General features: G+C 41.5%; 2 protein-coding genes across 7 annotated transcripts in view; one reads left to right on the forward strand and one right to left on the reverse strand.

The window, feature by feature from the left end:
• micu1 (mitochondrial calcium uptake 1) overlaps window positions 1–7,782 on the reverse strand; it is a 31,808-nt gene extending 24,026 nt beyond the window's left edge. For 2 of the 4 annotated variants that reach the window (XM_029449265.1, XM_029449264.1), the window contains exons 1-4: window positions 7,611–7,782; window positions 3,438–3,602; window positions 2,189–2,381; window positions 194–356 (exon numbers count right to left, since the gene is read on the reverse strand). In XM_029449265.1, coding sequence (XP_029305125.1) covers window positions 194–356; window positions 2,189–2,381; window positions 3,438–3,601 — 520 coding nt within the window. In that variant the 5' untranslated portion in view covers window position 3,602; window positions 7,611–7,782. The remainder of the gene's footprint in view (window positions 1–193; window positions 357–2,188; window positions 2,382–3,437; window positions 3,603–7,610) is intronic. The other 2 variants (XM_029449267.1, XM_029449263.1) reach the window with 1 other exon arrangement.
• A 6,299-nt stretch (window positions 7,783–14,081) lies between these two features.
• The window catches only part of mcu (mitochondrial calcium uniporter), a 50,460-nt gene continuing 40,120 nt past the window's right edge, over window positions 14,082–24,421 (forward strand). For 2 of the 3 annotated variants that reach the window (XM_029449760.1, XM_029449761.1), the window contains exon 1: window positions 14,082–14,244. In XM_029449760.1, coding sequence (XP_029305620.1) covers window positions 14,128–14,244 — 117 coding nt within the window. In that variant the 5' untranslated portion in view covers window positions 14,082–14,127. The other variant, XM_029449762.1, reaches the window with a different exon arrangement.

The following is a 24,421-nucleotide window of genomic DNA, read 5'->3' on the forward strand; positions in this document are numbered from 1 at the left end:
ACGTGTCGACTATCCAGACATACAGTCTATGGTATAACACATGTACTTACAGAATCCACAGAATCAGACTAAAATGACAACAACAACAAAAAGAGTGAAAAACATAGAAACTAAATAGAGCGTGCCAGTGGGTGTAAATAAGTCACTGATCAAAACTAAGCAAAGGCAGTGGAAGGAAAGAGAGGAGACTCACTCTCAGGCTGCTTCTCGTTGGGTGTGATGGAGCGTATGAAGTCCTGGGGCGTCATGTAAACCTCGGCGTCTCCGTGCTCGCCGATGACCTTCAGCGTGGCAAAGTAGCGAAAAATCTTGTCTGGGGTTGAGTAAGCTCTTATCCTGTTCTCATACTCCATCACCTGCCAACCAGACAAGAACCTCAATTAATGATGCAAGAGTTCACACATTAGGCAGGAGCCAGTCTAACATACCTAAACATCAATCAAATCAAAGACCCAGCTATAAGCCAATCCTGTGTGCGGCAACGTAAATGAGCTGAAGTAGAGTTTACCGAGTGTGAAGAGGGTGACCAGAATAAAGAAGCAGGTGGCATCAGGAAAACAAGTCGACAGTTCTGAGGGAGACGTATATTAACCTCCTGACTCAACCATCACATAATCCAAGCAGGAAATAGTGTTATCAGCATCAGTCAGACTGACAGGTTAACATGAAAGGAGACTGCAGAACAATCACAGCCACACAAAACTGTGACAAATGCACATAAGGCTAACAGCATGGCAGCGCTGACGTACCAAACAAGAAAATATTCAGCTCCGTTACACATTAGCCACGCCAACGTTTGCCTTGACAGTGCCATTTGCTTTTCAGCAGAAAGTTTCAAACAGATGCAGCATAACTGGGAAATACTCAGAGCGTTGTTTGTTTGGGAGCGGAGCTCAGCCACACTAACCAACAAAGATTGTTCTTTAATGTGACACTGAATGATTGTGTACACTGCACAAACTCCCTGTGGAAAAAGTCAAATGTTTTACAGCTTCAACTTTTTGAAGCTCAACTTACTTACAAAAAGAAAGACTTTAATCAAACTAGATTCTCTTCTTGAGACTGTAGCTTTGATTGTGTGCTTCTGTGTTGGTTGCCCCTCTTAAGCAGATCTTATTGCTCTACAGGGAAATCAACAGGAGCATGTCCCCCAGAAGAGGCAACCATCAATGTATGGATGAGAGGTTATAGGACAGTCGTGTGGAAATGCTGATGGAAAACCCAGGATACGCTGTCATCTCTCTGGATCTCATGTCCTCAGATTTACAGGCTACTGATCTCAGCATCACCCACACTGATGGAGACTCAAGCTCATTCATTTGAGCTTTCAGCCCTTTAATGCCCCGTCTTCTCTATTACAAAAGTTGCACATATACAACCAGGGGGGTGAAATTCAAGTCACACCCGTTATTTATTCCTTTTTCCCCCCTCAGATTTCTAAAGATTGTTGTGCAACATCAGAGACAAGTGGCAAATCACTGAATTTAAACACGCACATTAGAGTGAAGATTCCCTCTCGCTGCATAATTTTACATTTTAGAGTTATTTGAGCATTATTCAGACAGTCCCAATCATCTTCGGAAAACAATAAAGAAACAACATATGGAGAGACCAAAAACTCAAAACAAATGTTCTGAAGACATGTGTCGAGGGCAGTCTAAGTTTGAAGCAGTGATGCACATAGAGATAGAGATATAGCTGGCACAAACAAGCTATTTTTACCAACACACTAGTGAGTCCTGCGGTGCTGTGATTCACTAAAACGTTTGGCTCCCTAGACGTCTACTGTATATGCTTTCAGCTTTCAGGCTGCTGCTGAGGCAAGAGTGACTTCACAATTGCTACAACCTACACCCATATGTTGCATCCAATGTTCAAACTTCTTCCTCTTTCCTTCTCCCCTGGTCCACAAACGATAAAATACAGATCTACAAACTGTTTATTTGGCATCGTATCAAACGCCCTTTGTTCTTCTTCGACCGGTCCTTAGTCATCTGCTGCCTAATTAACAGTAATAAAACCTCTATGACATCAGCAATGCATGCCGATTACCTTTGTGTGTCTCCGTAAAATATTCTGCCAAAAATATACTGCGGTTTGCATTTTGGACATTGATTCGGAGGGCTTCGAGAGGTGAATTACATACTGGGCTTACTGAACAGCTGAATGTTCATCATTTATTGATTACCTTGCGGTCACGGAATCCAGAGCGTGGCTTCTTTTTTTTCCCCTCTCCACCTTCAATTGCTTCTTTGTCTCCACTGCTGGCCTCCACCGATTTCTCTGACTCCGTCTCAGAATCGGTATCCTTTACGAAGTCCAACCCATCTCCGCCAGGTTGCTCAGCGTGTCGAACGGAAGGCCCCGCCTCTGCATATGCTCTAGTTTTCAAGAAACAGATTAGAAAACAAATTAGCACCTGGGAGACATTTCCATGTCATTTACAAACAAGTTTTTATTGCAATACCTCCACATGTTTTGCTCTGTGACACGGCAGAATCAGGGAAGTGTGTAGCTGACTTTGTTAAGCAGTTAAGTAGCTATGATACTAAGCAGTTAAAAACGGACAGAGGGAATGAGAGATGTGCTGTATAGTGCTGCTTGCACAGAGGTCTACCAAGGCAAACTCTCACTTGACCATCTTTCTGACTAAATTGAAAATTGGAATAATAATAATAAATAGCTGGGACTGTCTGGGGTAGGCTGAATAATTCAGTTTAACGAGACACAAGGAGAATGAAGCCTGGGGTGAAGGCCTGGAACAGTCTCGTCCCATCAGTCTCAAATGCCCTGAGGCACCATCCATCACTCTGCCTCTTGCACAGTCATTCTGTCCCAATAGAGCTCTCACGTCAACGCTCTCTCCACCTTTGCCTTAACTAAACGCCAGCATCCTTAGTAATGGATAGCCTTAAAAATATGTTGTGACACTCTTGGGATGGTGGCTTGGCATGTCAACAGAAATGCAAGTAAGCATTTTCAACGGGGTGGTTTCCCTAACAGTTGTGTGTACTGTTAGGAATCAAATTTGGCATGGGCTCAAAAAAAACTGCTGTCAAATACTGCACCGCAAGCAAATCCTAGTTTATTCCATGTAGATCAAGGACTGCTCATTTAATGGGCACCACACCAGATACAGGAGCTTGCAAGTCACGGTGTGAAGAGAAGCAATTGTCTCGAGAAAGACACAAGACGATGCGCTGCAAAGAGTGGTGCGTTGTTCACGGGGACGACACATGAAATGCTCAAAAGACACATGAAAAATTAAAACCCACTCACACCCACATGTGTGATAATTACAAAGGTTTCATGGCAAGCCAGTGGCAATCAAAGACAAACTGCTCTCTAAAATATTTACACTAATATCAGAAGGCAATCATCATTTTCTCAGTACTACTCACAAGCACACAGCTGTATTAGTCTGGGCCCAGACTTACCTTTTCCAGAGCAGCCCAGTACTAGCAGACACACCAGTTACCCCAGCCAGGGCTGCCAGCATCAGCCTCCTCCGGCCAGACACTCGCACTGCCCCACTGTGATAGCGCCGGGTCAACTGCGTTAGCCCCACCGAAACTGCGGACAATGCCCGCAAGCGGAACATCCTGCAGAGAGAAAAGAATAAGGGTTGTGATGAAACAGTTGACACTCATAGCAAAAGGACTGTACTATACAACATTTACAAGATGTCCTACAATTTTGTTTTAGGGCATTTTGTCCAGCAAGTGTTGCAGTGAAGATCACCTTCTATATTAATGGCAAGGAAGAGGATAAAACAGTTTCAAACTACACAACGGATAAATCACCTGAACGCTACGTAGAAGCGCGCACACAGCTACCACTGTGCGAGGCACATTTCTTTTTTTAGTCATAAGCCATGGAAGTCTTAGGAAAGGATTTGGAGAATGTGACCAAGAAATTAATTAACACTCATCTCAAGAGGCAAAGCTTAGAACAAAAGCAGTTCACTCGTGGGATCTGTCTTCATACTGCACTGCAGGCATAACTGTACCTTCAACAGTCAATGCATAAATGTCCTGGAGCCCTCACACACCTCAATTAATAAACAACAGGACGCAAGGATAAAACTAATTGCCACTAGTGCAGTTAAGCTCCAGAACTTCATTTTCAACCCAAGTGTTGCTTCATTCATCTGTGTCATGGAAAGATGATCAACAATTAAGCAAGGGGCAACTGGTGTGTATCTGTAGCTCCCGTGTGTGCACAAAGGCTGGGACAGAGGAGTTCATCCCACTGAGGCCTGAAGCTGCCACCTGTCGATATCCTATTAACAATTCAGACACGGATTGTCAAACTGATTCGTTAGAAAGACAGACGAAGAAATGACATATGCTAATTGGAGTTTTCGGCAACCCATGGCAATTGGGGCTGAGGGGAACTGCAAGCATGCATGCATCGTTTCTCTGGAGCTGAAGACTGATGTTAAAAGAGCCAAAGATTTTATTGACATCAGGGAGATGAAAAGTCTATCCCGGGCAACTGTACAACTTAAATGCAAGTTGATGACACAAAAAACTCATCTTTAAGCACGTGGCACTGAACATGCTAATTTGTTTTAAATGGATACACTTCCAATATTCAATGAAATCTAGCTCGTGCTCCTATGTGGTCTAAATGCACTCATTTTAAGACGCTTTGGAGTCTGCCAAATGAGTGTAACATAATCTAATTAAGTACCAAACAACATGACAAATTAGTCTCATCTGTAAATGACTAAATGAAAATGATGAGAATTGAGGTAATTATTTCTGAATCATTTCTTAAATGCAGACATGATATGCCAGACAAGCCCAAATTTACAAGAAGCAGAGGGACAAACAAACAAAAACACAAAATTGTGTGACTCCAAGCTGCCAGCTGAGGACATGCCTATTTAGGCTACTATAATTAATGTCTTCCTGGGTCTTTGAGATATGTCAACCGAGATGAAATTAAATCATTTTCAAAAGTGAGAGTTGTCCATGATCTGTGAAATCCCCAGTTGGGGGCCCTGGAGCTTGTACAGAAAATAAATATGGATTTTTATTCTTTTTACAGCTGAGACACACCAATGCTCTTTCTTCTCATCAGCCTGTCAGAAATGTTTGCCAGGGAAGGGGACACTGGGAATGTGAAAGCTAACTTGAATGAAAAGCAGTGGCCACACTACACCCCCACAACTCCCTTATCTGTATCCAACTTGGCCGAGTATTGAAGAGGACATTGTTATTAAAGTATAGCAACCCACAACTTTTGGTGGAGACATCTCTGCAATAAAAAACGTACAAAAGCAGGGACAAGGACAATGGCTTAGGGAGATTTAGGGTCTACCTTATGCTATTACAACAGCAAAAAGCAAACAATAACGAGGCATAGATGCACGTGGGTTGGAGATCTTGATCATCCACTGAGGATTTAAGAAGGTGAAGAGTAACAGTCTATTTTGTAACAGCTGGGCCATGAACAGAAAAAATATCAACAGTGATGTTAAGCTTTCACAGATGGACATAATTTAGTTAATTTTGGTAGATTTGGTCAGACATTTTCAATCTGCTTCTCATCATCCACCTGTTCTTGTCTTTGTTCTACATCCATAAAGTAAGGTACAACATAATAAGTATAACACTTTGCCACATTTGGAACACAATCCAACAATTTCTATAATGATGTGTAGTTGTCAGGGTCTTGATAGTTTGTTTTCTGTCATTGTTATCAAGATAAATTTAGTTATTATACAAAACTGATCAGAATCATACATTAACTTCTACATCAAGTAAGACTATAGTTTACATCCAATGCTGCCTACTAATTACAATAAAGGATGGAAGCTTGTTCAGCATGTGTCTCTCAGGTTGCATCATTTCACAGTGAGCCAAGTGTTTAAAGACATTCATTTTCCTTATTTTAAAACCATCCTGTCCAGCTAGTCCCACAGCACAGTCCAGAATCACATTCAGCATTTTAAAATGAGGTGATATGGTCGCTCTTCTTGGTCATCAACATGTCTCCCACCTCAAGTTCAAGTTTATTGTCATAAACATTCATTTTAAAAAAAGACGTTGAACTGGTGGCTGAACAGTTTTGGACTTCCTAAAATCCACAATTATCTCCTTTGTTAGGGTTCTCAACATTTAGGGAGAGGTTGTTGGATAGGTACCCCTTCCTTTAGGCGTCCTTATTCTTCTCATTCATCAGTCCAACCACTGTGTTGTCACCTGCGACTTTACTGACAGTGATATATTGAGATGCCCACAAGAGAAACATAAGTATTTATGTTGTGTGAACACTGCTTGGTACTTGGATGATCGCATCCTATAAAAACAAAAAAAGGGACAGAAAAGGAGTGGGCAGTGGGACACCTCAACAGCCCGGGGCCCTAAGAATGATCAATTGATCTTAAACAATAGTAAACTTTGCAGTTCCAAGCTGCTAAACTTTGCAGCTTCCCTGTTGCTCAGGGATGTTTCCTGCCTCCATTGGATTATTGCCAGGAGCATAGACGAAGAAAAGTTTTTATGTATACCTTCTACCCTTCTCATTTGAAAAACTTCAGATTGCATAGATCTTTAGGCAAGTCTGTGACTGTGGTTAATTATGACAACTTTCTTAAATTAATCCCTTGGTATTCATCATTCATTCAATGTTTGGGATTATTATCGGAAGATTAATTAAAATGAAATCAAATGCCGTTGACATACAGACAACGGGCGATAATACTCAAAGGGTCATTTTGACAGTGTGGTGACTCACAGGAAAGCCATTTCTGCCCAACTGGAATATCAAGTGTAAAAAAACAGAAGTGGTGAGACTGGGCGTGACGTTGCTGCAGGTCATCAAAAGGGGTAGTAAACACAAACTGTCAAACCAACAGGAGTATTGTGCCTGGTAGCTCAGTTTGGTGACATCCCACTGGGGTCCAGAGACACCCGAGGGTTGAGCTCTGTGGTAATAACGTTCATTATTAGGAGAAGTTTACTTTTAGCAGAAGTTAGCACAGCAGTTGTCACTTACATAACCAACAATATTACGTTAACAAATATCTTCTCAGATGAGCACACAGGACGCAAACATTGCTTTTTCATGTGGGTGTGGCAGACATGATTATAATGATCTCCACCTGTGAGTCGGGGTCTAAGATATCAACATTTACCACGGCACAGTCATCAACAGCTAACGTTAATTGGCAAATATAAGGTTACAGCATACATACAACATAATATTTATAGTAATATTAGTGTTGTGTTTACCATGTCAAAACCAAAACCCCAAAGTTGTTTCCATGAAGCACAAGCACCCCAATGTTTTGTTATGTTTTTAGCCGTAAATTGACCTCGTTGACAACAGCCTGCAGTAATATAACACTATCCTGTTAGCTGTCTGCTAACCCGTAACATGTTCTCAACGCCAGTCCATGTTTGTATCACTTGTTAATGAGACATGCTGAGCTATCGAGTCCAGCAGCACCATCATTATATCGTAGGGCAGCTAACGCTGGCTAGCTAGCAAGCTAAGCGTGAACATTAGCATAAATGTCTACTATTAGCTTATGGAGATGCCATTTCGTCGGTTACACACAGCTTCGTTAGAGAGATAGCAGCGGCTCGGTTACTCACGTTAATGACAACAAACGTCAGTCAGTCCAAAATGCTAATGTCTTCAGCGTATCGTCTTCCCCTCTTGTGTCTGCAGAGATGGAGCGCAGCAGCAGAAACAGCAGTTCCGTGTTCACTAACAACCGTGCTCACAGCGGGGTGGAGCAACATGTACGCAGCCCGCCCCATGCAGTTCAGAGGGGCTCCGTCCCACCACTGCTGGATGCATTTACTGTGTGTGAAGTCCACAAAATCAAATGCTCATAACTCATGGCATCACATATGATATCAACTACATTGCATGCCCCTCTATTTAGCACAGTCTATCACCATACATGAGAGCTAAATACTCAAACTACAAGACATAGATGCCGATAGCATAAAGGGCTCTTACTCTATTACTAAAGGCGTATGAGTATTTGTTTTGTATTTTTCCAGATGAGCTCATTTTTATATGTGGAATATGATAAGTATGCTTTGATTAGAAACCGATGGTATACGTTCACATATAGATTATGTAGTACCTCAATATGGTTTGAATGATTACACCTTGACAGCTGAGGCAATTCTATTTCCCCCAAAAAATAATGAACTGGGAGATTAAGAGTCTTTACTGTATGACTGCATGCCTTGACAGAACTCCAATATAAAAATGTATCAAACTAAATGACTTGCCTCTTCGCAGTGTGCAAGTTCTAATTGTTGCCTTGAATACATATTTACTGCATAATGTGAAAGGTTGAGCTGATGAGTCTACTGGGGATGTGTCACAGAAGACTTGTCACATCCCATGAAAGCACAGGTCAAATTTCTGCTTCATGTGACAGCAAAACAATTTTAATCAGGGTTATGAATAAAGTAAAATGGAATACAATGCAAGACAGCATTGACTGTCCGATTGAGTCCAGACAGCAGCTGGTTCCTTTAAGAAATGCCAGGGATGTCAGAATAGTTTATATCCAGCTCTAGACATAAACACAAAAGTAATCAATTTGTCACTTCTTTTTTTAAATCTTATTCATACTTGCATCTTTAAACTCAAAAGCAGTTTAGGAAAAATTGCTCTGTGTAGAGGTCAAAATGTCTCCAATAGATCTCTGGCCTAATAGTTTTTCATTTAGTGTCATTGACAAAACAATTTGAGAATGCTCAGTTGCTACTGTGAAGTCGTATTCTCAACCTGATATGTATGTAGCCCTTATCTCTTGGCTAGGTGGAATGTGGATATGCCTGTACACACAAATAAATCACAGTTAACACATGCATGGTTACCAGTTAATGCACGTATCTGCAGTTTTAAAGGCAGGAGGAGGCATGTTGGAAAAAGCCATATACCATCTTTGCTCAGTGTGTATGGGACTACTCTTGTAGCATGCTGATTAACGACACATTTCTTTTAATGTCATCCCACTTTGGTAGATTAACTTCTCTTAAGCTACATAATGTAAATACACCCATCCTGCTTTACTTTGCTGTATCAGACCATCAAATATCCGTGACACTTTGTTGTGTGCGATGCATAAAGCCAGGAGGTTTAATGGTTTTAGATTGATTCAAGTTATAAATGAATTAAAACTGAGAAAAATGTTTCTTCTTCAAGGAATCATGATAAATGAAGAATATATGATTTAATGCATTTAGAAATGGGACACTGTCCTGACAAGTGGGGACAGAATCTGAGCATTCTGTCATTATATTGTTTAATCAATAAAACTATTACAATAACAAATGGACCTGTGGTGGAGAAGGTCAGGAGGCATCGGCAGGTTCCTGTAACTGTTTTCTGTGAGCTCATTTGCTATTTTGTAATTGTTTCAATACACATGAGTTACTGTTTTCAATAACGTTTTGGTGAAGAGTAGGTAATCATTGATTTGATATAACAGCGCTATGATATATCTCTGGTTACCTTCTTTATTACAAATGATTATCTATACTAATCTCTTTGTTATTTCCCACCAGCTTTTATTAAAGGTTCAATGTGACCAAATTTAAACTTAAAACATTAAAACAATTAACTAAGATTATCAACGGAATGTAAAGAGGAAACAGTGTTGACATTAGGTCAAATACAACTATGTGTTGTGTTGCAGAGATATTTAATGAAATCAGCATGCTAACTGGCTTGTTCCGCTCCGTCCAGTCTGTAATACCACTTGTTCCACTAGAGGTGATAGTGAGACACTGTAGCTCCAGTCTGCCCTCAGACCAGAGGGAGAAGAAGTACAGCTGTCTTACTCGCTTGTAAATATTACAGCCATGTTCCGTGTCCGTTTTATAGTTTGTTTATTTGATTACATTTAAAGTGGCAGAAATGAGAAAACCACGCGCACCACCTCGCTTCGTCCTCACAGCTACCAGGAGGCTGTTTTGCCGAGTGTATAGCTGTCGGCAGCCCTGGGAAACGGCGGAGCTTCAGTTAGCAGTTATCTTGAGCCCGACCTCTCTGCTCCGCCTGCGGGCTGCTCTCCTGGCTGCGCCTCCACCGGGAAGATGAGACGAATATGAGGGTTGTTTTCTAGTTTCTGCCACTTTGGATTTAGTCCAATAAACAAACTAACTGAACATTACACAAGCTACAGCCCCGGTTAACATTAGTGCTCAGTAAACAGATAGATAAGCACCGTCAAGAAGATAGCAGTGTTTGTGGACCGGCTATCAGAGTTTCAGCAGTTTGGTTGAATTTTGTGTATTCTTGCCCACTGACTGACTGACTGACAGGCATTACACAGAAGTAAATACAATACACAATATCAAGAATACATTGGAATACAATACATATAGCAAACTACTACAACTAAAATATGAACATTAAAGATTGTATGGACCCAGTTTAGAGGTGAAATACTGCCCCATATTTCTTTGGGGCAGGTGGCTCGGAATTACACATTGAACCTTTAAAGTGATTTCCAATACCTCCTCCTCCTCCTCCTCCTCCTCCTCCTCCTCCTCACTCTCTCTCTTCCTCCTTTTTTAATAAGGGAGGCTACTTAACTGTGCCTGCAGCTCTCCAGTGCAGGGTTCATTAATGCGAGCAATTTATCCCAAGAACCGCACAATATGTAATTGTCAACGATTGAAAATCATATTGAATTTAAATAGCTTTACCACAGTAATAACCTCAGTATGACCGAGGTGTTCAATGGCAGTGCATATGTTTCTAAGTCAAAGCCATTCATCTTGCTCACAAACGTTATGTCAATCTTTTATTATTCTCGTAAATATGCTTAACACAATGCAAATCAGTTCTTTAAATTGTCCGAAAGACATACCGGTTTGGATATTGTAACTTATCAGCACCCCAAACGGCCAGCCTTATGCAGGTTAACAGTACACCTATCACATTTAAACGTCATGCATGAATAATTAGCGTGAACAAGTGGAAAGGAATATGTGCCAAATAGCTCATGAGCAGATTGTTTTTAGATTTGTCACCATGTCCGGGGTGTCTGTTCATGGTGTCAGGTTCAATGTCCTTGGCTGTTAGAAGTTAGGAATCTGCTAACTCTCTTGTAAACCTTAAAAGAAAAGACATGCCTTTCTCATACTAAGTTTCCACTCTCTGACCCTGGTACTTCTGACACAATTCGGGTTGAAGGTTATGCATATAAGGTAACTGTTTACCCTGCAGCCTTCAAGTTGCATTGCAACAGTAATCTAAACAACAGCACTGCATGCCGATCACATTCATTCTGCTTTTGTGGCAGTGCAAAGGTGGAGCAGGAGATAAGATGGGCCTGCTGAAGAGCCTCTTCTGCTCAACTGTTTTAGTACATAATGACAGTGTTGCTACCACTGCGACTTGTGTTAGGTTTAAGAGGGTTTGTCACTCTTAAGTGCTATATTAAGAACACAAATGTGAATCCATGGGGGTGTGCTGGGTGTTGTGCACCCAAGAGAAGTCCCAGCTGAGCTGCTTTGTAGAATGAAAACTATGGTGAAACTTGATCCACAAGCAGTATCCTCTGTATAATGGCGAACGATGGCTCAGGTGAAGACCTGCAGACATAAGCAGGCTCCAGTTTCAGTATATTGCTGTGTAGTGTCTTTGAGCCGTCATATGTGTAAGAGTAAGCAGGAAAAGAAAGGCAGCATACACTGCCTAATTAGGTCTGTGTTTACATGATGTAGTATCTGATTGGTGGTGTGATGAAATCGAAATTACAAACCCACGCATGCTTTCTTTGGGCATTACCGTTTTTGTAGACCCATGGGAGGGGCTATTTTATGCTGCTTGGAGACACATTAGTCATGCACAGACACAAGCATGCATACAAACCTCTTCTTTTATTCAATTCATTCATCTCTGACCTTGTGAAATGGTTGTTTTTAGAAGCAGTTATATTTTATATTTCATAAACAATAGTCATGCAGTTGGTACTGTATGTGAACATATTTTGTGTAAAAGTAATTTTGTGTAATTACTTTTATTTTAATACTTTATTTTATTTACTTTTATTTAAATGTTTTAGTTTTTCCATGAATCATGTTAAATATGCTTTAAAAAAAGTAGTAAGATGAATAGATAGTATGTAGATGAGATAAGTCCAATAGCTGTAATCATTTAACATATTCTGTGTCTCACCTTTGTATAGCCTTTTTTAAAGAGCTGATAACACTGATGTAACATTCAAATGCAAAATCTCACATAACGTGAATGACTTCGTTTCATATTTTCGCCTTACTGCAGCTTCTTTCGTTAACGCTGCTGACACACCATGTGCACATATATACTATCCTGTGTACAGTTACTACAGTACTGTAAAGGTTTATGTAAACAAGTGCCTGGTAGTATTTGGCAGCACACAAAGATTCGCTTTGTGAATCGATGCAGCCTCGAGGCCTTGAGCAGGTGCTTGTCCATGGCTGAGAATTTGCATTTAAATTGCATCGCCCACACAGCCTGATGCACTGCACCTGAGGAAGTAAAGAAGGGATGAGTTCTGAAGCATTGATAAATGACTACTGTATTTCACAAACAAATATAAAACAAGCACAATCAACAACAAAACATCTTATCTATTTTCTTATTTGCCAAGTTCTTATTCTCCAAAGCGTGAGCCATGATATGAAGCCATCATATGAAATACTACGAAATGTGTTCGCTCTTGCATATTAACAAATCAAGAGTTACTGTTATCTGGTTTCTCCTTTGACCAACACAGGTGTGGCAGGCGGTATTATATGACAGGCCTTGTCAAAGATTTTGGAGAACATGTTACATTCCACCGTGGGGAGTCTCCTTGACATTCATTAACCAAACAGACCCATTACCACTTCTATTACCTACATCTGCAGTGGTTGAGTGATTCTGGAGAAAATAGAACGCCTCATACTTGACAGCTTACCCTCATGTTCTGCAATCTGGGAACAGAAACTCAGAAATGCTTTAAAATGCTTGTACATTAGGAAGTAGTCCCAATGTTGGTTAAAAGTCGCTGAAGATCAGTGCAATTAGATTTGACCCTGTAGGCTGCTCTTTTGGGACATGGTCACAAGAGTGACGGAAGGACACGCTAATATTAGAAATAGTTATAGAGGAATAGATGGTGGGGCCAGTGACAGCAAGTCTGCCAAGATATAGCCTGGAGACAGTCACACAAGCTACATTTTGTCTCTTTCAAGATAGCTGGAAATCTTTTAAGTGTACGTCAGCTCTGTTCTGTTGTAGTAGTGGGTATGCAAGTGGGATTACAGACAGGTATTGACACTGTCTCCTATCATATACCTTTACACATCTCATGATAATTTAAGGCAATAACAAAGTAAATAAACTTTTACGGCAGTTCTATTTCTAAGGAATTTAGGTCGGTATGCTTTTCTTTCATAACAATTGCTGTAATAATCTAGGAATGACTTAAACAAGTAATTTGAATTTGAAAAAAGAAACTCAATACTGAGTTTATTATTATTTAGTGGTGTGTTTTAATCACTATATTTATTTTACTATTGAAAGTGATTAATGTGGTAACCATTACTGAGGGAAGGTCTGTTTTTGTTTAATCTTCCACTGTGTCACTATAATACCTACGCATACTAATGTGGTGAGGTTCACCTCATTTATCTGGCAGATAATGTTAATAGAGATTGTAGTGGTTGAGACAGGAAGCAATGCTTTCACTCTGTGCTCGAGACCCTTGTCTAGTGAACTGAAAGTGAAATTACACTTATTTATTTGACTTCCAAAAACACCACATTGAGAGCCACTGTCCTATCACACCAGTATGTTGACTGACACCTTTCTAATAAATGTATTATACACATGATTAACACACTTTTGTTGTGACCTTCAATAGAGTAGCTGAGTGATGGGTGTTTTTGTTGTTGCGACAAATGACAAGCAGTCTATGCATGCTTGCTTTGAATTAGCTTTGAATCAGCACAAAAGTGGTTTATCTTTGCATACTGGTGCAACACTGGGCATGTGTACGAAGCCGTAGTCCAGCCCCGCAAACCCGCCCACCCCCCTCCCTCTTCCCTTCGGTGCGTCTCGGTCCGCCCGCAGCAGTCTCCTTCCCGGCGAGGTTTCACTACAGAGATGGCTGCGAAAGTGTGCAGATCAGTACTCCTGTTGTCCCGGAGCAGCGGAGCGGCGGCCGGCAGCCTCCCCGCACTTGTTGTCTCTTCACAGCGACATCATCAGCACATAAGACCGGTAAGTCCCAGGACGTATGTGCACACAGGGAGAGGTGTAGGACCGGGCAGGCAGGCTGGACCGGAGAGAAAGCGGCGGTGGCGGCTGGGCTGGCTAAGGAAGTAAAGCTAACTAGCCTCAAGATTTTCCGTTCATGTCTTTTCTTCAGATTGCGCTTCACGGAAAGGTGAGGCACAAGATGAGTCATGATATGTATCCCAACCCGGTGTCGAGTGGTTGTTTTAATCCACAGTGGGACGTAGAGCTTTGACAGAGGCAATGCAGTTTTTTTGGGGAGCGCTGGTTGAAGCCCATCTACACCCCACTGGCCCCGCCGTTTACTGTAAACCAGCCTCCAGACACTCTGCGTTCACACAATGCCCCATATCTCTCGCGTCCTTCAACTTTTGCAGGCGTATTTTTTTCAGCCAGTGCTGAATACGATCCCATTTAAGGTGTGGGATTGTTTCTGCAGCAGTAGGCTGTTGGGTTTGGTTTGATAACCGACGGAAAGGGGATGGGTGTCCTTTTTTTTTGTGCTGTTGCAATAAGGATGTTTGGTGTGAGCAGCTTCTAGGCTGCAGCTTTGGGAGGGTTTGGTTGTCAATCCATAACCGATGGTTCCCCTCATCTCGCTGCTTCTTCATGGTGTGTGAACTGCAGTGTCTGTCTGTGTGTGGTGGTGCAGCAGCAGAAAGAAACTCAGAATAATGAACGTCTGCCCAGAGCTACACAGGAAAACTATAGTTGTGCTAAGAGAGAGGGAGTGACACAGATACTCACTGTTTATTCATGCACACACACACACATGAGACTTCACAGAAACATGGAAGCCAACACTTGGATGATGTCAGACTCTCCAGCCCAGCCTGCTGTTTCTCCCCTCCCTGCGGGTGTTTCCCCCCTCCCTGCGGGTGTTTCCCCATTCAGCTGGGAGATCCTGGGTTTTCCTGCAAACTGATGCAGGTCCTTTACAAAGCCAGTTATTGCTGATACATGAAGCCACACAAACGCATTACAATAACCGGAAGGTCATTTTGTTTACAGAACTGTCACTACAGTGCAATACAGTTGCACATCTTGTTCCTGTCCCTGTGACCCACTCCCTCTGCTGAAACTCTGAGCCTTTAGCTTCAAGGCAGCTGCTGGAGGGAGGGTGGGAGGGAGGTGAGGCACAGGATGGACTTGAATACGAAAGAATGAGGAAGTCATTGCAGCTCAGGGCACAACGGCCCCTTTGCTGTAGCTAGGAATACTGCTGTGATATTTAGAGTTTTTTACCATCTATTTTTCTTCCTTTATTTTACTTACTCTCTATTTGTCTTATTATCACCTTTCAACCTTTCTTGTCTCCCCCCCTATACAAACACTTGCACACTTACTACAGGCCATGTGGAATACAATGAGGCTCCCCTTCCTGTGAAACAGCCCTGCCTGGAGGTTAAGTAGCTGTCAGAATAGACTGTCTTGTTCCACATCTCACTGTCCCCTGGTGCTGTCGCCCACTGTGAACTATTACAATAGAACACATTTACGCCCCATGGAGAGCTAATATTTTCCCCTCCGTATGCCAATTTAAACCTTAAATTATTTATCAGGGTGAGTTGCAGCTCACTGTGTCTCAGCAGAGTTGGTCCTAATCTGTTTTCATTTTATTTCAGTATGCACAGATTGCAGTTTGGTTTACCTGTCATAGTGTGTCTTCCATCGAAGCGCTGCTGCTGCTGCTCCTAACGCGGGCCTGTCACTGTGTGACAGCCAAGCTTCTGTATTCATTTGTGAGTCCTTCGCTGCAGTGTGGAAACTCTCTGTTACTTGTGTCTATAAAGCTGCAGTGGGGACACATGCATCACAAATTGCCATTAGGCATGTAGTGTTTGTTAGCGGGACATGTATCTCACAATATATGCCGTCTTATCTAGAGCTCAATTTCAAGAAGTTAGCAGACAAACGGCTCTGACTGCTGCTTCACTAACGTGGTGCACAAATGATGGGCTCCAAGACTTGCATTTAACCTGCACCAGATTACTATTGAGTCAGCTGTCATATATGACAGGGGATTTGAGTCATTGCTAATAAACAGTCCTTTTTATAGGGTATAAATCACAGATTTAAATTGGATTCTCTATAGTATAAGCATGGTGAGGTAATATTTCCATATGTTGTGAAAAAAAAAGCTAAAGAGACAAATCATTTTTTTCTTTAGTTATTTATTTCCATTTTATCCGACATGCTCATTAAAGCTGAGCAGTTGGTGGCTGTTGTCTTTGAGGCCAGGGGGTCGAGGCCCGCTTCTAGCTTTTAATCCAATCAGTGTAGGAGTAAACTAATTTATCGCTGCTGCCTTCACAGGCTCAGTACTGAAGTTATCCGGATTAGTGTGATAAGAGAGTGACTGTCAGCTTGTGGCTGTTAGAAAGGTGATAAGATGGTTGATCGATTGATAAACCTGTCCACACAGTTTCATTAATTTAATCCAGCCCTTTATGGACAAACTGGTTCTGAATCCCTTTATTATCTCATAATATAAATATAAATGAGAGTGGAAATAGATGTGTTGTATGGAGGAGCAAACATTTTGACATGAATGGATGAATGGAATGTCAAATTAGCTGTTAATTAATTATTTCATTTTCCACTTGAGTCTGATGATAAACAGATGTACAGATGGCTCTCTTCCGTTTTTTTTTTTAATGGTATTTCCATTCTTAAGCTGGATCAGGTGTTTTGGTATCATAGGTTTATGATGACAACCTATATGTCCTTTCTCAGATCGTATAATGTCATGTCTGGTACCTCTGCTGGAGAATTACCTTAATTATCTTTGCTCAGCACAGCTGCACTGTTCCATCTTTTCATTGATATTGGATTACTATCTGTACACAGAGGCAATTTCAATGGGCATGAAGCGCAATTTAGAAGGATTTCTTTAGTGGGTGAGAAAATTGATCTGAGTTTTCCCACAGGGTCCTCATACACTCTTGCTAGGTTATATTAGGCAAAGTGATACAATAGAATTTCAGTCAGTCAAAAGGTATGATAATGATTTATTTATTTACTGGATAGTCCATTCTTTCCGTATACCATGCCGTGTTCTTGCTGCTGGTCCGTTCATGCTTACATTTTCCACATTAGCATTCAGTATATACAGGTTTGGGTAAAGTGGCATCTATAGCCGCAACACAATAGGAATAAACTGCTATATGAAGTGCTTTTTATGCGTTACAGTAAAAGACATGAAGAACTAATTCAGTGAAGTCATCTCAGCCAAATGGACAAGGAAGAAATGTAGGGAAGGATGCATGACATAAAAGCGAGCGCTGTCAAGTTATCAGCATGATGAAAAAAGATCAGGAAATAGTACTATACAACAGAAATAGTTTAGACATTATTGAATGAGACATCACTCATTTGCACACTGGTTTGGCTAAGTCTGGTCTTGAACCATTCAGTAAGTAATTCAGAAGCATTACAGTGTACCTCTGCCTTGAGAGCCAGTTTCATATCCCCACCAAGAACAAATCCAGTGTTTGAATTAGTTTTAGATAGTGGGCTGCTGAGCAATGAACAGGAAATACAGGAGAGACAGCCAATCTTGTATTGCCAGGCCAGGCCAGGCATGCATGTTGGCTCACTCTGCTTTAGTGTCCAGGTACAGAATGACTGCATTAATGTGATGTATTTGCCCTTCTGGAGGACTTAATTGCCCAGTAAAATCTCAAATTTGTCACAAGCTGTGACCCCTGAGTGTTTGTGTGGGGAATGTTTTCCCAGAAATGAGGCCATGTTGCTGCAGCATCAAATGCTTTGTTTTGTTAATAATGCTGTGTGTCCCTTTTTAATACATTGCTCTCATCTGTTTGTGTGTGGGCGGGGGATCAGGGTAAAAGGTAAAGTGGACTTATACTAAACATATAGCGATTAATCATTGATCATCAAATGAGCAACACAAGCTACTGAAAGATAAAACATTGAAAGATATTTTTAGTGCACTGAATAATACAGTAGCAGTGATGATGTTGTATAATCCACCATTATTGTCATTCCTAATAACAAAAAACAGTGGATAAGTAATAATGTGAGAAAAAACGGTCTTTTGCAAAATATGCAGCAGTGAAGGAAAAGGTTTTAAACATTTGCTATAAACATTTGCTAAAAGGTTTTAAACATTTGCTATCTAGTTGAAACAAAACATTTCTCCTTTAGATAACGCTCCTGGAACAACTTGGCTTGTACCTTAAGCATGCAATCCCATTTTCCTTTCTGAATTCCCACCACTAGTTCCAAAGATGGTACTCGAAACAACCTAGAGACCACTAGGGATGGGAATCGGGATCCGTTCCAGTTGAGAACAGGTTCCAAATTGTCCGATACACCAAAATCATATGCCTCCGAGGTTATCAATTCCTTTTTATCGATGCCGGCATGCTTTCTCTGGAAGTGCATGTTGCAAAAACTCATGCGTCATTACGTCAAACTCTGCGTCTTTCACGAAGAAAGATGACAACAGTGCTGCATTGGTATCAATAAAATCAATTCCGCTCCATCAACATCACGTGTGTATCCAATTCACTCGCGATGTACGCAGCTGATATTTCATTGGCCAGCATGCCTCAACTGTCAAGATATTCACCAAGAATTTCATGGGTGTTTTAAAATTGAGCTGACCTCACAGCAGGGTAGTAATGAGACCCTGGTGACGTTTTGTATTCTGACAATTCATTTGGAACTTGTTTGAAATTGAAAGTCTGGAACTAGTCCGGCTGTATAAATGGGTACATGGAACTCACTTGCAACTCACGTTTGAGTTCCTTTGCTGACATCTCATGGCAGTGTAGTGAACAAGTCATGGATTGTCTCGCCATCGGACAAAATGACAAGTGTGTGTTGTCATCTGATGAATGGCTGATGGCTCTAGTGGCTGTGTTTCTGACAGAGTTCCTGTCAGCTCAAATGGCCATCGCCCCGGCGAGCAGCAGTCATTTTCTAATGTCTGCTATGGTCTGGGAGTTGTATGGCTGACCTAGCAGGCGTTCTGCACTGAAACTGAGAGTGGAGCATTTGTTCTGCTGCACCCTTTTTTTTGACATTTTTCCTACAGAGTTTTCATCATCCTTCTCACTGTTTCCAGTACAATGAGGTTGCCAGGTCTGTGAGATGATTGAGCTAAAGCCTGAGATGGGCCTGAGATAGGAAGTATGACATATTTCTTGGTGAAATAAGCAGTAGAAATATAGTAAAAGTCAACTTTGTTACTGTACTGTAAAATATAGTGATAATCACATTACAACATTAATGGCAAAGCCGCCTCCACTGCAGCTATTTTTACACATGCCCCGTGAACAGCTGTGAATGTTGTCTCTATATGACGGCATCTTTTCAGCTGATTCATGGGCATAGGCAGAAAAACTCTCTTTGCTCTTCCCTCCCTCTGCTATATCTCCAGACATATGCTAGTGCGTATCCTGTTTCCCCTGCGCTTTCTTCTTCACATTTCCCTGTGTTCGCTGAGTCCATCACATTACAGCACCTGCTCCACAGCCAGCACGGTAACCTTTCTCACGCTCAGCAGCTGTTTGCCCTGCGGTTAAAAGAAACTCTCCTGGAAGGTGAATAAGTTCAGTATTAGTATTTTGGATTTGTATTTAGCAAGTGTCGCTGAAACCCAAACTGTCTCCTAGCTTGTATAATAGCACAGTTTTAATTCATTCAATGGCTGAGGCCCCACGACATGTCCATAATCTGTTGTTCATTATACAGATACTGTAGCATTGTAGGAGACTATTGTGATGGACACAGTCCTCATTAGTACTCTAGAAGGGATTTCACCCTTGATGTGGTAAGTGACTGGTGAACTTCTGCTGATGTCGTCGACTAATTAGATGCTTCCTATGTTTCTGTGCTGCCCAGCGTGTCTCCATTCAAGTCTGAAAAAGGACATTAAACTAGGCCAACGTGTGTAATGGGATGATGGATAGAGGCAACGTTAACCCCTCCCATCGTCCTCTGCCAGGAGGGCAGGTGAGGCTGCTGTTGGTACCTGAAGGTCACCAGCAGGACAACCCTTCATGCTATTGGATATGGGATTGTGCTCATTATTGTGACAGCAAAACAAATCTCTGGCAATGCTGGGTCCAAATGATCAGTGTAAATTAGACTGGGCAGATTTGGCTTGTATGAAGGTCAGCTCTGCCCAGATCTGTCAAGGAATATGTGACTGGCTATGTGAATGTAATACCAGATTGAGACATTTTCTGTGGGTCACTCGGTCTAAAGCAGTTTGTCTCTGTCACACAGAGACGAGTATTAATTCTGCAGTTAGGATACTGTAGGTACTACCTGTGTTGTGGTGGGCTTGTATGGACTTGTGGCATGCTTTATTCATTCATTCATTACATTTTACATTTACTCTCCTTCAGGAAGTATTGATTGTTTATACAAGATCATGGTAAATTAATACAAGCAGCAGTGTAGGACAGATGCTGTTAGTGACAATTAAGCTTTTTGATCAATAGGTGTATCATTTTCAACTTGTGAATGCTCATGTCTGCCCGCACCATTACTCAGAGTTAAGACCCTCCTACTTGAATATATGGCCCCCAATTTAAACGTCTCTGCAGATGCAGATAAACATACTTGGGGAGAGCAGGCACATCAAGATTAGATAGACTTTGTATACTAATGAAAGTAAAAACCATCATCAGATTATTGTGCGTCGATATTATCAGCCCCGTTATATAGCTGTATTCTCTGAACCTATTCTGCTCCCACTTATCTACATTACTCTGCTTTATTGAATATGGTATATGGAATCTGACATAACCATAAATTACAATTGTGCTTTTTAGAGCAGAAAACAATCCTATCAGGGCAGGGCAGCAAGAGGAGAATCACGCAGCGAGAGAGGCAGCAGGAGATAAGAAACTGTCTTAGCTGTAATTAGTGAGGCTGCTCCTAATTGGAATCGGTAACATTATGTATGAATGACTCCTGTTATACTGATGGAGTAATGGCTGTGAAGTTGTTCAGAGGAATGTTGGATTCTGTGATGTGAGGATTCCCTCGGCCTCACTCTCACCTCTTTCACTGGGCTGCTTCTCATTTCAGCTTCCCCATCTCACAGCAAGCAGAACTGAAAGGACTATGATTGCATAAGTCTAACTGCGGAACACAGATTGCTTCCAAATTGGTGTTTTACTCAGTAGACCCTTACCCGGTTTTAAATTAGTAGATGTTTTGATAAGCTTCCTGGTAGAACTGCGGCAGCCACCTCCAAGACATAATGAGCCCCATTTTTAGAAGAATGCATCTGAATGAGATCTATCATATATGATGGAGAAGAAGGGGCATTTAAGATCCCTGACTACTGATTTGAGTATAATTGCTCTGTAATTTATTTATGCATGCATATAAGTCACTCAGAAACTCTGTTGGAGGAATAAGTAATACATTACTGGGCATTCAAGGACCATATTCTGCTCCTTTTTTTTTAGGTTAGAGTTGAACCAAAATAGAGTACAACACGTATTGCAGACAAACCTTGACTGCCAAATACAGTGCACAAATGACTAAACAGTTCACTTTCAAAGGGGATCCCCTGCAAACGAGCTCACAAGTAGTCCTTTTGTTCCTGCTGGATCGATGCAAACGGCAAGTGGGATTGACATTTTCAAGTTCGCTACACCTCTTTTGGCCCGCTGATTTGAAAGTTTGGGCCAGCGTCTCCTCTGATGAAGCCAATTGATCTCTGGGGACAGATGAGGATGCTCTGCTGGAAGGAACTCTGCTTGCATTTCAGAGTTTATCTGCGTGCTTAAACATACTGGTGTTAGGTTACCAGGGAAATAAGGGCTTTGCTGGTCATGGTTAAACAGGATGTATGGAGAGCTGTGACATCATCCTTGTGTTGAGGTCATTGTGGCTAGTGGGAGCGTGCCGACATGAGAGACATTCTCCCTTCGTGGCGGCTTAGTGAGGCGATCTGCCAAGCAGGCTGCTGTTTGTTGTTTCTTTTTAGCATCGGCTCACTTTGCTACACTGGGTGGTTGGCAGACATTAGTTTCAGCCGTCATATTAGAGCTTGGTAAACTTGCAGTACTGTACTCCAGGCTTTGTGCCAAGAGCAAGTCAAAGAAGCATGCTTCTCCTTAATGGGACGTGATGTACCCTTTTAAGGGTAAAAGAGTATTTTAGTGGAAGTTGAACCTGTCATCACACACTCTCGCATTTAAAGCTAATCCAAAAGAAGTAGCCTGAAAAAAGTATATTTGTTGATACGGATACAATAACATAACGGTGTATTATCTTTTATTTGGATCTTTTGACCACTAATGGCACTAAGGATTAGTGCGCACAAGAAAAACATTCTTAGCCATTTTAAGTTTCCGTGGTATACACGTTAAAAGGTCAGTTACCAAATATAACTACGGTTCTATGAATTGAGGCTGACCACCAGATGCATTGTGTAGGCATTAAAATGACTCTTTAATAATGTCATGGGTTTTGTATGTTCAATCATGATAATTCAGCTCTCTTACAAGAAAAAACAGGAGGATGGGCCCTAAAAATAACTGAGTATCTCAGAAGGCACACAGAAACACATGTGGTTGCCTGGCAGCTGCTCAGAGACAATCTGTGTCTGAAATTTCATGACAGGAAAGGGATGTCTGCCACCTACAAACAACATGGTACACTGTAGCAACACAGGCTCTGCTATCCTCTCCCTTGTTGTGGCTCCAGAAGCTTCGATGCCACTTTTATGCCGACTCAAAACCTTTCCTGTATTGTCTCTTTATGCTTTTCAACACCAGCCTGCTCTCTGCTTAAAATGAGCCATCTGTGTTTTTTTGAATGATGCTTGTGACAGCCTCATTACACAACCAGAAGTCAAGAACTGAGATTGATCAGAATCTGAGAACATCCAGGGAGTCAATGAGCCCCACAAAGCAAGACTCTCTGTTCGGCCTGACGCCCAGTTTGTTTGCACTGTAATTACCCAGGATGTAGCAGTGCCATGGCAGACACACTTTGAATCCTCGTTCACGCCAACCAGTCATTTTTTAATGGTATTCTATATTTCTGCGTGGATTGGATGTTTTGACCAGATAATCCTTTTGTAGAATATTTTTTTGCAATTGTTGCTAGGCCTGAGAAATATGGGCACATTATCATATCACAATATTAATGTAGTATTACTGTTGACTGACTGTACAGTATATTTATCTTTTTCATTCACATACACTGTGCTGATGATGATTTATTTAGTCACAAGACAGCTATACATTACAGTGTTTCCCCTAGGTTTACTGCTTTGGAGGGGCGCTCACCTTGCGTGTGTGGCGCGGGGAGATTGCGTGCGCGTGCGTGGCACGGTTTCTATTTAGTTCTCCCCTCTCCTTTCTTCCGCTCTGTAGGTGTGTGCGCACGTGTGTGTGTCAGCTGCGAAGCCCCGCCCTTTGTAAAACGGAGCGAAGGAGAGAATGTGAATGCGCAAAGTAAACAGTACAAACTGAAACGTACACATAAATTAGATCAATAGCGTAAGCGTTTAGTTTATTTAATAAAAGAGCACCTGTCAATGTGAAAAGTGAGTTGTGAATGACAGTCCGTTGACAGGGCGCAGCGTCCTGCCAAGACAATGGTAGGGTAAACACTGCATCATGACGGAAATGAGCTATAGCGTGATCCATTTTCTATTACTATAAATGCTATAATATGACTGTACAGTTAATCTAATGAGACTGATCATGTCAATTTGAAATCAAACTATCTAATGGACTGTTGATGGATTTAACTGATTGAACTGTGATCTTCAAATCTGTAATAGGTGGCACTGGATAACGTCCCCTATCATGGTATGGGCATTTCCATACTCTAATATTGATATGCATGTTGTGATATAGTGTAAATTATCTCTACATTTTAATTCAAGTCAATTGAAAAAAAATCCAGGTAAATGACAAAGTATTAAATAAATCTGTAATTTTAATATTGCCATAAAGCAGGCCTGCCCATTGGTTTAAACATTGACCACAATGACACCAGATACAACCAGAGATATTGTATTAAAGGGCCAATCCATCATGGCCTGTTCTGAAACACTGTGCCCTGCCTCATAAAGTGGTGTTCTACCTTCTTCTACGTGACGGTGTAGAGGGGACGATGTGTGAGAGATGCAATCTCGTCTCTGCTCAAAGGC

The sequence above is a fragment of the Cottoperca gobio genome, chromosome 15 (genome assembly GCF_900634415.1).
Source record: "Cottoperca gobio chromosome 15, fCotGob3.1, whole genome shotgun sequence".
NCBI lineage: Eukaryota > Metazoa > Chordata > Actinopteri > Perciformes > Bovichtidae > Cottoperca > Cottoperca gobio.